The sequence below is a fragment of the Pristis pectinata genome, chromosome 3 (assembly GCF_009764475.1).
Source record: "Pristis pectinata isolate sPriPec2 chromosome 3, sPriPec2.1.pri, whole genome shotgun sequence".
Classification (NCBI taxonomy): Eukaryota; Metazoa; Chordata; class Chondrichthyes; order Rhinopristiformes; family Pristidae; genus Pristis; species Pristis pectinata.
Window position 1 is genome coordinate 121,294,658 of NC_067407.1, and position 15,254 is coordinate 121,309,911.

Genomic DNA, 15,254 nt, shown 5'->3' on the forward strand with positions numbered 1-15,254 from the left:
TTTCAAAAGGGACAGGGACAGAGGTAAGAGGTGGGGGAGCGGCTTTGCTGATCACGGACAGTGTCACAGCTGTAGAAAGGGAGGATGTCCTGGAGGGATCGTTCGCTGAGTCAGTGTGGGTGAAAGTCAGAAACAGGAAGGGAGTGATCACTCTACTGGGAGTATTCTGCAGACCCTCCTCCCCCCCCCCCCCCCCAGTAGCAGCAGAGACACTGAGGAGCAGATTGGGAGGCGGAATTTGGAGAGATGCAAAAATAACAGGGTTGTTGTCATGGGTGATTTCAACTTCCCTAATATTGATTGGCACCTCCTTAGTGTAAAGGGGATAGATGGGACGGAGTTTGTTAGGTGTGCCCAGGAAGGATTCCTGACACAGTATGTGGACAGAGGAGAGGCCATACTGGACCTGGTACATGGCAATGAGCTTGATCAGGTTTCAGATCTCTCGGTGGGAGATCATTTTGGAGACAGTGAACATCACTCCTTGACCTTTACCATAGCCTTGGAGAGGGATAGGAGCAGACGATATGGGAAAGTATTTAACTGGGGGAGGGGGAATTATAATGCTATTAGGCAGGAACTTGGGAGCGTAAATTGGGAACAGCTGTTCTTGGGGAAGTGCACAGCGGAAATGTGGAGGTTGTTTAGGGAGTACTTGCATAGGTTCTGGATAGGTTTGTCCCAGTGAGGCAGGGTAAGGATGGTAGAGTGAAGGAACTGTGGTTGACAAGAGATGTAGAATATCTTGTTAAGAGGAAGAAAGAAGCTTACCTAAGATTTTAGAAAGCATGGATCAGACAGGACTCTGGAGAGTTACAAGGTAGCCAGGAGGGAGCTTAAGAATGGAGTTAGGAGAGCTAGAAGGGGGCATGAGAAGTCCTTGGCGAGTAGGATCAAGGAACCAAGGTGTTCTACACGTATGTGAAGAATAGAAGGATGACTCGAGTGAGGGTAGGACCGATCAGGGATAAGAGGAAATGTGCCTGGAGTCAGAAGAGGTAGGGGAGGTCCTTAAAGAATACTTTGCTTCAGTATTCACCAAAGCGAGAGACCTTGACGTATGACAGCCCGATATGCTAGGGCATGTCGACATGAGGAAAGAGGATGTGCTGGAACTTTTGAAAAACATTAGGATAGATAAATCACCGGGGCCGGATGGGATATATCCAAGGTTATTGAGGGAAGAGATTGCTGCGCCTTTGGTGACAATCTTTGCGTCCTCACTGGCCACAGGAGTAGTGCCAGATGATTGGAGGGTGGCAAATGTTGTTCCTTTGTTTAAGAAAGGGAGTAGGGATAACCCTGGGAATTACAGACCAGTGAGTCTTACTTCAATGGCGGCCAATTACTGGAGAAGATTCTTAGAGACAGTGGGGTAGAAGCTGTCTTTAAGCCTGGTGGTACATGCCCTCAGGCTCCTGTATCTTCCACCTGATGGAAGAGGAGAGAAGAGAGAATGACCCGGGTGGATAGGGTCTTCGATTATGCTGGTTGCTTCACCAGGACAGTGAGAGGTAAAGACAGAGTCCAAGGAGGGGAGGCTGGTTTCCGTGACGTGCTGGGCTGTGTCTACAATTCTGTGCAGTTTCTTGTGGTCCTGGGCAGAGCAGTTGCTGTACCAAGCCGTGATACATCCAGATAGGATGCTTTCTGTGGTGCATCGCTAAATGTTGGTGAAAGTCAAAGGGGATAAATGAAACTTCTTTAGCCTCCTAAGGAAGTAGAGGTGCTGGTGAGCTTTCTTGGCCATGGCATCTACGTGACTTGATCAGGACAGGATGGTGGTGATGTTCACTCCCAGGAACTTGAAGCTCTCAACCCTCTCGACCTCAGCATCATTGATGTAGACAGGTGCATGTACACTGCCCCCTTTCCTGAAGTCAATGACCAGCTCTTTTGTTGACATTGAGGGAAAGTTTGTTTTCATGACACCATTCCACTAAGCTCTCTATCTCCTTCCTGTACTCCGACTCATCGCTGTTTGAGATATGGCCTACAACAGTGGTATCATCTGCAAACTTGTAGATGGAGTTAGAGCAGAATCTGGCCACACAGTCATGAGTGTATAGGGAGTAGAGTAGAGGGCTGAGGACGCAGCCTTGTGGGGCACCAGTGTTGAGAATAATTATACCATAAGTATTGCTGCCTATCCTCACTGATTGCAGTCTGTTTGTTAGAAAGTCAAGGATCCAGTTATAGAGGGAGGTGTTGAGTCCTAGGTCTTGGAGTTTGGTGACAAGCTTGCTTGGCATTATTGTATTGAAGGCAGAGCTGTAGTCAATAAACAATAGTCTAACGTAGGTGCCTTTACTGTCCAGATGCTCCAGAGCTGAGTGTAGGGCCAGGGAGATGGCGTCCGCTGTAGACCTGTTTCGCCGATAGGCGAATTGCAGTGGATCGAGATTGTCTGGGAGGCTGGAGTTGATGCGTGCCATGACCAACCTCTCAAAGCACTTCATGATGGTGGATATCAGAGCCACTGGTTGGTAGTCATTGAGGCATGTTACCTTGCTTTTCTTTTGTACTGGGATGATAGTGGTCTTCTTAAAACAGGTGAGAACCTGAGACTGAAGCAGGGAGAGGTTAAATATGTCTGCAAATACTTCTGCCGGCTGACCAGCGCAAGATCTGAGCACACGGCCAGGGACACCATCTGGGCCAGATGCTTTCCTCGGGTTCACTCTCTGGAAGACTGATCTTGCGTCCTCGATGGTGACCACGGGTTCAGTTGCATTGGAGGCTATCAGCGTGGGTGGTGACAATCCACTTCTGTTCAAAATGCGCATTGAATGCGTTAAGCTCATCAGGAGGGGATGCGCTGTTGTTAACTATGCAGCCCGTCTTCGTCTTGTAGCCTATTATGGCATGTAAGCCCTGCCATAACTGACGGCTGGTCAGGGACTCTATTTTGAGTCGGTATTGCCTCTTGGCATTCCTGATAGCTTTCCAAAGGTCATACCTCGATTTCTTATACAGATCAGGATCACCAGATTTGTGTGCAGCAGTCCTCAACTTCAGTGGGGATCGGATCTCCTGGTTCATCCATGGTTTCCTGTTTGGGAACACACGTATTGTCCCCTTTGGTACACTGTCCTCAACACTTGCTGATGAAAATCTGTGATTGTGGTGGCATACTCATCTAGGCTGGCAGCTGATTCTTTGAACATGGACCAGTCCACTGTCTCAAAGCAGTCGCGTAGGAGCTGAACTGTTTCCTCAGACCAGCACTGCACGAGATCTGTACCAGATCCTCCTGTTACAGTTTCTGTTTGTATGCAGGGAGAAGGAGCACAGCCTGGTGGTCTGATTTCTCAAAGTGAGGGCGAGGGGTGGCTCGGAAGGCATCTTTGGTTGTATAGCAGTGGTCAGGAGTGTTAGCACCCCTGGTGCAGCAGGAGATGTGCTGGTAGTATTTTGGTGACACACTCTTGAGGTCAGCCTGATTGAAGCCACCTGCAATAATGAAGAGGGCCTCAGGGTGTCCTGTCTCAAGGTTATTGACCATGGAGTATAGCTCATTGAGTGCAGGCTTCATGTCTGTCTGTGGTTGGATGTAGACTGCCATCAGGATAGCTGAAGTGAACTCCCTTGGCAGATTGGTCGACACTTCACCGTTAGATATTCCAGGCTGGGTGAGCATGAGCTCGCCAGGACCATCACGTCCGAGTACCACAAGTTATTAAGAAGCAGACCCCACCACCTTGCACTTCCTCTGTAGCTGTGACACTTTACTCTGTACTGTTATTGTTTTTACCTGTACTACCTCAATGCACTCTGTACTAACTCAATGTAACTGCACTGTGTAATGAATTGACCTGTATGATCGGTATGCAAGACAAGTTTTTCCACTGTATCTCAGTACAAGTGACAATAATAAACCAATACCATGTAAGTGTGAAGTGATGGACTTCATGAGATCGAATTTGAAGGCAGAATACAAGGTTAATGGCAGGACTCAGCATTGTGGAGGTACAAAGGAATCTTGGGGTCCACGTCCATAGATCCCTCAAGGTTGCCGTGCAAGTTGATAGGGTTGTTAAGAAGGCGTATGGTGTGTTGGCCTCCATTAGTTGGGGTATTGAGTTCAGAGCTATGAGGTGATGTTGCAGCTCTATAGAACTCTGGTTAGACCACACGGAGCATTGTGTTCAGTTCTGGTCACCTCATTATAGGAAGGATGTAGAAGCTTTAGAGACGGTGTAGAGGAGATTAACCAGGATGTTGCCTGGATTGGAGAGCATGTCTAATGAGGATAGGTTGAGTGAGCAAGGGCTTTTCTCTTTGGAGAGAAGGAGGATGAGTGGTGACTTGATCAAGGTGTACAAAATGATAAGAGGCATATATCACGTGGATAGTCAGAGACTTTTTCCCAGGGCAACAATGACTAACACAAGGGGACATCATTTTAAGGTAATTGGAGGAAGATATAAAGGGGATGTCAGGGGTAAGGTTTTTTTTACACAGTGGTGGGTGCGTGGAATGCACTGCCGCCAGAGGCTGTGGGGGCAAATACATTAGAGACATTTAAGAGACTCTTAGATAGCCACATGAATGGTAGCGAAATGGGGGGCTATGTGGGAGGGAAGGGTTAGATAGATCTTAGAGCAGGATAAAATGTTGGCACAACATTGTGGGCTGAAGGATATGTACTGTAATGTTCTATATAAGATGATATCTATATTAGTCACAGGTACATCGAAACACACAGTGAAATGCATCTTTTGTGTAGGGTGTTCTGGGGGCAGCTCGCAAGTGTCGCCACTCTTCCGGCACTAACATAGCATGCCCACAACTTCCTAACCTCTATGTCTTTGGAATGTGGCAGGAAACAGGAGCACCCGGAGGAAACCCACGCAGACACGGGGAGAACGTACAGGACCCTTACAGACAGTGGCTGGAATTGAACCTGGGTCGCTGGTGCTGTAATAGTGTTACGCTAACCATTACACTACCATGCTTGCCAGTATTTGAACTATAGGGGAGTTAAGGGGTATATGAAGAGACAGGGAAAGTGGCGCTAAGGCCAAGATAGAAAGAATCACAATCTTGATGAATGGCAGAGCAGGCTTGAGGTGCTGATTGGCCTATTCCTAGGCCAAATAAATTATACTGTGAGTCATTTTTTTTTCTATCAAGTATGAGTTAAATCAGGAATTATGTTTAAACCTGTACTAAAACAGGTTCATGTAGTGAGTACTCTTCTGCATCCTGTATGACTGTAGATAAATTCCTGTTTACCATCTTATGCATTTTTCTTCCCTTTTCTGTCTATTTTCACTTGAAAGCAGCGATACAAAACTATCCCAGCATGTAGATCATTGTGATCACTTCATTTCATGTCAATAGAATTGCAATAGTTATTAACGTATTTGTTTTTATTTAAGTAATATGAAAATTGAAGTGCTGAGGTGCTATAAATGTGTGTCCTTGAAAGGCAGAATTTCTTGTGGAAAATATACCAATAATAATTTTTTTTTAGACAGTGGACATTGCCAATTAGTTTTTTGTTACCATGGCAGCATCTTGAAGTAAGGTATCTTCGGTTAACAGCCAGTTTAATAGTGGAAATTTTGCTGAGTATATGAAAATATTGAAACTAAATATACTTGAGCTGAAGTGGTTAACAGCTCTATCGGAAAGAAACCAAAAAAAATAAGCAAAATGTAAAAATATTTTTTTAAGTAGAAGTGCTAAGTGTGTTGAATTGCATCCATTGAAGGTGTAGTCAAATTTTGAACATTTTTCTGCTCTGTGCCCTTGGGAACTTGTTCTCATGAATTCTTTAACCTGCTCACAAATTATGAGTTGGACAGTTTGGATAGGGCAGCACCCAGAGGATAATTTAGCTAATATTAGTAATTAAAGAACTCTTTAGTAAATGTCTTCATTCTTTCTTTTCCTTCAGTTTTGAGCCTTAAAGGCTTCCATAACTTTGAAATCCACCACTCTGTTCTAGTTTGAAAGTTCCCATCCTCCACTTTGGGAGGGATATCGACAGACTTGTGAATAGCAGCTGAAATTTCTGCCCCACCAAATGGTAGGCTGCCAATAAGCAATGCCATTAATGCTGGTAGTTTGTTGATTTTGTTTAGGTGAGGCCCAACCTGTGAAATTGATTGATCGTAAGCTGCTGTCACTGCACTCATGAAGTCCACTATTATTTCAGCAATGGGACAATAGATCTTCACTACCTCAGTCTGACATGTAAAGTGAACTATGACATACTATAAGTTGGTTTGTCTGGCTTTTCAAAAAAAAAGACAATAATTGTTTCATTTACAAATTAATATTTTAATACACATCTGTCACTTCATCAACCTTTGCAAAATTATTTTGCCTTAAAATGCCACAATTAAACACAAGCTATTTTAAAAGTCTTCTCAGGATGACCAGAAAAAAGCAGCAAATTCCAATACACAAATCCCCATAATCTATATTTCCTTAAAATGAACTACATACATTTTGCTAGTTGTTGTACACTCACTGTGGTCATCAGTAATGATATAGGACAGAATATATACAATTTCCATATCAAAACATGGTGACATTTATGATTTGTAATTTTGTTCAACAAATATCATATCCTGCATAATTGGAATAAATGTTGCTCCAAAGGCAATATCAAGTTCATCAGCTATAACCTTAGTTAACTTGATTAGCTCGACGTATTTTATTACCCTGATATTAATAGATTATTTCAGGGATTTCTTTTTGTTTTCTCTTGCAAATTTGTAATCTTCACATAGTGAAAAAAAAATTTATCAATCATGCATAAAATGAATGAAGGACAGAGGTACAGCTGCACAGAACAGCTGTAACAGCTATTTACAACTGATCACTCAACCAAATTAGCATGTTCCGGCTTGTTCTCGTTCCAAACTGCACTGATCTCAGATACTTTATTAAGTAGTGATACCACATGTTATTGGAATGGATTTTATCACTTCCATGATATTTACTCATTTTTTGATTTTTGACAGTCTTGCAATTTTAGTATGTGTGTAGAGTCCTACATTCAGCAAACACATAAGGCGATGATGAATTGAAATGGGTTTCTCATTACTTATACAGTGGACCTATATTAGGAAACTGACTAATTTATTAGCACTTGGTAACATTTCTTTATGTTTTTTAAAGGCATTCTCCATAATCTCAAATGAAAGTCAATGCGGTATGCAACTTGGTCAATAACTAACACTAATGCCTGTGTAAGACTGAGACTCAAAGCTGCTCTTATATTGGCATCATCTCTGCTCCTGATATTTAGAACTCATGTAGACATAAACACATCTAATTAGGTGGAGGTGATAGCCCAGAAGAACTGAATTTTAATTTGGTCCACATCTAGCAATTTACTTTAATGTTCCTGGGAACTTTATGACAGTGTTCTTTGGATGTCAGCAGCACCAGCACAACACTTGACAGAAAAATGAATATTGGCAGACAGGACCCAGGCAAATATGGCAGGGGAAAAATGTGTACAAACTTGTGGAAATGTGTAAGTAGAACCTGTGATCAATATGGAAGTTCAGAGCAGCACCGTAACCATACTAATAGACTTAACTGTTTAAACTGCAAAGTAAATCTGTACTTTGTTTATTGATTCAAATTTTTTTTGTGATTATATTTGTTCAAAAGGTTAATGTTGAATATAGAATTCTGACTCCCAGAGGTTCACTGCTTATGATACTTCCAATAATGGTTGTTTTTTTAATATTGCAGTTTAAACAAGGAGAGACTGCTGCCAAAATGTTTGTTGTTTACTGAGGTGTTTTCTGTGGCTCTCTGAAGATTTAAATCTGTGCCCTTTAATTACAGAGCTTGAATTTAAAACAGACCTGCAACATTAAACAATTTGGAATTCAAATAACACGAGAGATTACAGAGCTGCATACATACAGAAACCTAGACCACCAAAGGCCTGAATGAATGTAACAGTGGATGCAGGTGTAAGCCCTTTGCCCCTTCTGGTTGATTCACCATTCAGTAGGGTCATGGCTGATCATCTTCCTCAACTCCATTTACTAACTCCATTTATTCCCCTAATATCCAAGCATCTATTGATAACTGTCTGGAATATACTCAGCAACTGAGCCTCCACAGCCCTCTTGAGTAGAGAATCCCAAAGATTCACTACCCTATGGATGATGCAATTCCTTCTCATCTCAGTCCTGAATGACTGACCACTTATTTTGCTTTCCTAATTGCTTGATTACTGTGCATGTTAACTTTCAGTGATTCATATACAAAGACACTTCAGGTCCCTGTGAACGCCAACACCTTTCAATTTCTCTCCTTTTTAAATATACCTTGCTTTCCTATCTAAGGGGATGACTTCAAATTTTCATCATCATATTCCATCTGCCATGTCCTCATTCATTCATTTAAGCCCAGCAATACTTCCCTGAGGCCTCCTCACAAGCTCCTTGGAACACACGCTGCTATCCAGCTTTGTATCAATACAATGATCAAGTTTCACCAGTGAACTACCAGAACCCTGAAATAAATTGAAACTGATAAGCATCATGTATTCAAAATTAACAGCTGGCCAAATAGAATTATGTATTGCAGGAAATTTTACAGTAGTCCAAACTAATTTCTAAATAATTGATTTTTGAATTCAAGAGGTATTTAGACATACACACGAAATAGAGACATATTGGCAGCATGGTTGGTGCAGACGTGGTGGGCCAAAGGGCCTGTTCTTGTGCTTACTGTTCTTTGTTCTATTTTGAAAATAGAGATGATACATTTCAAGCAATTCATGTATTCTTACTCATTTGAAAGTATCTACCAACTTTGTAAAGCAGTATTTCTGATTACAGTCACTTTTGTGATTTGAAAAGCTTTTCATGAGGAAGCTGTCACCAACATTTTTCCCTTAAGCCCCTTCCCATATTTAGCTTGGTACAATTGTTAATATCTTGCCAGTGTGTCAAGAAGCCCAAAACTAGCATGTAATGTGAATGAATAGCTTGTGCAATTCCTAAGGAGAGTCACCTTGTTACAGTTGTTATTCTCAGATAAGATGTCAATATGATGTTCATTTGGCGATTTCAGCAAGGTCAGGTGATTGTTAAAGAACTTTACTCAAGGGTAACAGAATTCTCCAGGTATCCTGGATAACGTTCCTCATTCAACCAACATAACCACTAATGGATACAGCTTAAATATCTGACCCTTCACCAGTGATATGTCTGGCACCCAATTGCATGAAATCCCTTCTGTTTCTTCGTCCATTCTGAGCAAGATTACTCCCATGCTCTGCTAGAGATGATCACACTGTCTTCGAATTTCAGCATTCCAAAACACATTTCTGCAAGTCGGGGACATGGTAGAGCCCTTATACCACTTTATTTACAAAGTCATTGGCTGGACAGTCAGAATCCTGTGTGATGAATGATGAGGCCATATAAGAGCAGATAAAATCTTTTGTTCGTGGGGTCAGAAAGAGCAAGAGTGCTTCTCATGGGCCCACAAAGAAAGCGTCAACTTAAACCTGTCCCAAATTTCCATCGCCTTGCAGGACTGCTAACTGACTCCTCCGTAGACTCCCAGCTACTAACTTACCATGGACATGACAATTGGCCTCCAAAGCTGCCCAACTCCTTTCCTGTGACAGGCAGGGTTCTGTCAGGAGATGATGAGGAGGTTCAGCTGGACATTCCACTGCCCCCTGCAGGACAGCCACTTGCTAAAATGCTTTCCCAACCAAGGGTAAACATTTCTCCCTAGAGTGTAAAATGCACTGAAAATAGTATTAATGAAAAATTATTTCCTCCATTTTTGTTCTAATTATTCAGTAAAAATGTACATGCATTTTTTTTCCAGCTAAAACCTTCTATGTAAATTCTTTTGATGCCCAGCTAGGGGCAGGTCTAGTAGTGATTTCATGAGACTTGAATGTTCGATATTTGGTTGATGGTCTTAATGCTTCTGTGCCATGTGGCAATTTGCTTTCCTGGGTTAGGAACTGAAAAATCAACCGGGATTCCTTCCTCTGTTTGCTACATCAGTTTTCAGTTCTGGAACCCTTAACTAGTGTACCAGCATTTACTTCCATGGCTCACACTTGATAAAATGGATACCTAGGAGAGGTACCAGCTTGCTGCTGATACCTGTGGATGTAGCTAGCCCACATGAGACAGCACCTTCAGTAGTGAAGGACAGAAACTGTAAAATATTAAATGTTATTAACATTCTTTGCAGCAATATTTAGCAGTTGTGTTGACTGGCAAATTTTGCTCATTAAATGTTGCTAGCTTGACAACTGCACCTAAACTTTCTTTGGTGCCACTCCTTGAGTTTGAGTTGTCGGTTTTATAAATTTGAGCCTGTATTTCACAGTATCCAAATTTACTCAACAAAATGAAGAAATCCCTTCTGAATGCTTTTGTAAAGATTGCATAGAGAAATGGATTAGCACATGAGTTCAGTGGATAAAACAATACCAGCAGAATTTTAGCATTAGTGACTGTAATAAGTGGAGACTTGAAAGCTGCTGAAATAGCAAAAAATGATATAGGAGCCATACATACAAAGTCTGTAAAGATTAGTATCGCCATTCGTTTGGCAATCTTCATGTCACTATTTTTAGAAACAAAGTTAGGATTTTTCACAGCTAAATATATTTTTATATAGCATATACAAATGATGATAAAGGCTATAACATTCAGTACCAATAGGAATATAACATAGCCCTGGGAAACTGGAGTTTCTATATCCATTGGCAAACAGATGCTAACTTTCATGTAACTGCTGATTCCAACAAGGGGCAGTATTGCTACAACTAGCGAGAACACCCAACCTCCAAACATAAGCACAACAGCATGTCTCAAACGTATCTTTCTGTCTAATTGCATGGCATGGGTAATTGTATGCCATCTTTCAAAGGTGATCACCATCAGTGTATACACAGAAAGCTCACTTGCAAAAACAGTGAAGAAACCGGCACTGGCACATCCTGCCCCAGTCTGCCAGTCTATTGCGTAGTTGTAGTACTGACTCTTGGTGCTCAAATCAACAGATGCAATAAGTAGCAAATAGAGACCCATACAGAGGTCTGCAAAAGCAAGATTGCACATGAGGAATCGTGGGACTGTGAGCTTATTCTGACTAACCACCAAAACAATAAAAACAATGAGGTTACCCACGATAGCAAGGATGTTAATGAACCATATCAGAACTCTTAGAACATTATATCCCATTATATCTTCACAGGGATTGAAGGCATCTGGTTCTGGAGTACAGACAAGGTCTACCTTGGCATGGCAAAATCCGTAATCAAACGATACTGCGTTTTCATAAATTTCTTCTAAATGTTCATATTCATCATCAAGATTATTGACAGGGAAGTGTGAATAATTCTGTGAGGAAGGGTATTTCTTCATTCCGACAGAAAAATTCTGTATGCTCTGCTGTCCCAGATGCTGTGATGGTGGGTTAAGATGAGAATAGTCATCCCCAAAACTATAAGCAGATAAAGAAGACACTTCATTACTAAATGAATTTTATTTAAATTCAAGAAGGTAAACCCACAGTAAAGCAAACACATCCCGCAGTTCCAGATCAACAAATTACAAAACAGCAAATAGTTTCAGAGTTTCCTCCATCCATCATATTGTAATTGGAATATTCAACTTTCTGCTCACCATGCAATGAAGGGACTGATAATGCCATAGATGATATGTTCTTTCAAAGATGGCCATCAACACCACAAAACCAGAGCAATGCTTTTGCCGTCCATTAGCCTTTTTGGCTGTTTTACTTGTTCACGTCTTTCTCTACACAATTCCACATCTGCTTTGTTCATTTTATCACTTTAAAAGATATCCATCCCTATCCAAATATGACAGATGATCTAATCACGCAGACTGCCAATGTTACTGTGTCTGTAATACAGTGTTGAAAATCCACAAAAGCTAAATATTTAGCAGTTTTGATACACAGCTGTATAAAAGTAATGCAATCTTTTGTGGCTCTCAGACTATTTTTAAAATAGATCTACAAAAAAATTAGAGTAATGTTAAAAGCACACAACTTATAAATGCCAGGGCCAAGCAATGACCTTTCAGCTACTTTTTTTTAATGATTCTTCCTTTAATAAAGCTGGCTGAGTAATCTGTCCTAACCACAGAAAAGCATCCCCTTCTCAACACTATGACACTGCTGTTCTTCATTTGTGTCATAGGGTCATACAGCACGGAAACAGGCCCTTTGGCCCAATTGGTCCATGCCAACTAAAAGTCCTATTTGCCCGTGTTTGGCCCATAGCCCTCTAAACCTTTCCTATCCATTGTACCTGCCCAAGTACCTTTTTAAATATTGTTAATGTACCTGCCTCAACCACTTCCTTTGGCAGCTCATTCCATATACTGACCATTCTCTGGGTGAAAAAGTTGCCCCTCTGGTTCCTATTAAATCTCTCCCCTCTCACCTTAAATCTGTGCCCTCTAGTTCTTCATTCCCCAACCTTGGAAAAAGACTGTGCCCATTCACCCTATCTATGCCCCTCATAATTTTATTATGGAGTGTGTCCTCTCCAAGTGTGAATCTAGTGGTGAATTTTAGGCACTTGCTTAGCAACTAAAACTCAATTTGGATTCCACCAAAGTCACTCAGCTCCTGACCTCATTACAGCCTTAGTCCAAATATGGGCAAAAGAGCTGAACTCGAAGTGAGAATAACTGTCCATGACATCGAGGCAGCATTTGATTGAGTGTGGCATCAAGGAGCCCTGGCTAAACTGGAAGCAATGGGAATCGGGAAAACCCTCTACTGGTTGGAATCATACCCAACACCAAGGAAGATGGTGGTGGTGGTTGGAGGTCAATCATCACAGCCACAGAACTGCAGGAGATCCTTAGGTTAGTGTCCTAGCCCCAGCCACCTTCAGCTTCAATCTTAAGGTCAGTAGGGATGTTTGCTGATGAGTGCACAATGGTCAGCACCTTTCGCAACTCCTCAGATAATGAAACAGTCCACATCTAAATGTAGCAAGACCTGGGCTGACAGGTGAGAAGTAACATTCATGCCACATAAGTGCCAGGCAATGACAATATCCAGCAGGAGAAAATCCAGCTATCACCCCCTGACATTCAAAGGCATTACCACTATCAATATCTTGAGGGCTACCATTGACCAGAAACTGAATGGAGTAGCCACATACACTATGTGGCTCAAAGAACAAGTCAGAGGCTAGGAATCTTGTGGAGAGTAACTTGCTTCTTAATTCCCTAGAGCCTGTCCATCATCCACAAGGGTCAGGAGTGTGATGGAATATTCTCCACTTGCCTCGATGAGTGCAGTTTCAACAGCACTCAAGTAGCTCAACACCATGCAGGACATAGCAGCCCACTTGATAGGCACCCCATCCACAACTATTCACTCACTCCACCACTGACACACAGTAGCAGCAGTTTGTATCATCTACTGGATGCAGTGCAGCAACTCACCAAGACTTATTGGACACCAACTTCCAAACCCATGACCTCTACTGGCTAGAAGGATAAACACATGGGAACACCGCCACCTGCAAGCTGCCTTCCAAGCCACACACCATCCTGATTTAGAAATACCTTGCTGTTCTTTCAGCATCGCTGGGTCAAAATCCTGGAACTCTCTCCCTAACAGCATTGTAGGTCTACCCACACCTCAAGGACCACAGTGGTTCAAGAAAGCAGCTCACCACCATCTCCTGAAGGGCAATAAAATGTTACTTAGCCTTGAAGGCCTCATCCCTTGAATGAATAAAAAAATGAATACAAATTAACTGATTACCCAAAATAATTTTACATCACAGGGGCACAAAATTCTTACAATGAGAATTTTAACTAAGGCATGCAGGAAAAACTTTGCAATATTCTATTCCTTCAGCTAAATACTGTGAAATGTGAACACATTATCTTTGAACCCTGAGATTAACTCAATTCCCTAGCCACCAATTTCAGCTCTTTCCCTGATGGCTGTCTGACATGTGAACTGGATCATTCAGACCTTAAAGCCATATTTCACTCCAGAATCAGATATTTACATTGTTACCAAAATAACAATTTTCTTTCAACATCGCCCAACTTGATTCCTGCCTCAGCTCATGTGTGGCTGAAACCCTTGTCAATGTGAAATGTGATAGAACAGACCACTGACACTGCCTGAAACAATATGTGGACCACTCCGTAATCACCCTGGAGTATTTGACAGAGTGGATGCCAAAATTCATGGAGGTCTGATGCACACTGCAGTAACTCATCATCATGAGGGACAGACCTGGCACCAGCTAAACAGTGAGTAACTGCAGAGACTGAGAAGGAGGAGAAGCAGGAAGAAAGAGCGGGAGACAGCTCAGACAGCTTTCTGTTTGGATTGTGTTGGAAGGCATACAAGTGCAAAAGCAGTGACCTAAATCCCGAGTTCCCATTTGCCAAAGGTTCATTATTTTTCCTTCCCTCTGTCACTGACCATTACAGTATCTACTTGCAGAAGTAAAAGTTAGCACAAAATCATTCCAAACCAAGTGTCATCCCAAACTGCTTTTCATCCACTGTTGCCATGTTGGAGCTCTGGGCACAAAGGTTCCAACAATAAACAGTACCTTCAGAGTATGGGTGGCCATTGCTTTCCATGGGAACTCAGCCATCTCAGTAACCTGTTGGTGGATGATTATGGGACCACCGTGGCACCAGCAAGATACTTTGCGCACTGTAATCAGATATGATGGCAGTAAGCTGAGCTTGAAAGACAGACTCTGAGGTTCTACTGTTGCACTTGGGGGATGGGGGGCAGATATTGCTTGTGGCACACTGGAAGCTGCAATATTGGCCAAAAACGCAACATCGTGGTTGAATTCAAGTGTGTGTTAATGGAGGTGGAAAGAATTAATTCTGAACTCTGTGTAAATCCATGTGCTAATCTAGTGCCAGAATCCTGCATGCTCCATAACACTGGAAGTAGGCATTCCAGCACCCATTTTGTTATCCACACCCATTAATAACCTGGAGCTGGCAAGTGTGCTTTCACTATTTGGTGCCTTGAATAATGGTCACTTACATCTGGTGTCTTATGTGTCTCAACACCTCTATGCCATCCTCTAAATTAGTCTGGTGCTCATGGAGCTCTTCACTTTTAAAAGTAGACTACACAATTTGCACATTTAAAAACAGGGTGCTGTCTGCTATTCTTGATATTAAAGTAGGCAACCCTCTAGTTATAATGCAGAAGATGTTTATAAAGTTGAAGATGACTGGAAGCTGAATGTA

The 15,254-nt window shown here is 42.1% G+C and overlaps 1 protein-coding gene across 1 annotated transcript in view; it reads right to left on the reverse strand.

Annotated features, from left to right (window-relative positions):
* Positions 1-10,193: 10,193 nt before the first annotated feature.
* LOC127568013 (lutropin-choriogonadotropic hormone receptor-like) overlaps positions 10,194-15,254 on the reverse strand; it is an 88,569-nt gene continuing 83,508 nt past the window's right edge. The window contains exon 10 of the mRNA XM_052011259.1: positions 10,194-11,469. Coding sequence (XP_051867219.1) covers positions 10,194-11,469 — 1,276 coding nt within the window. The remainder of the gene's footprint in view (positions 11,470-15,254) is intronic.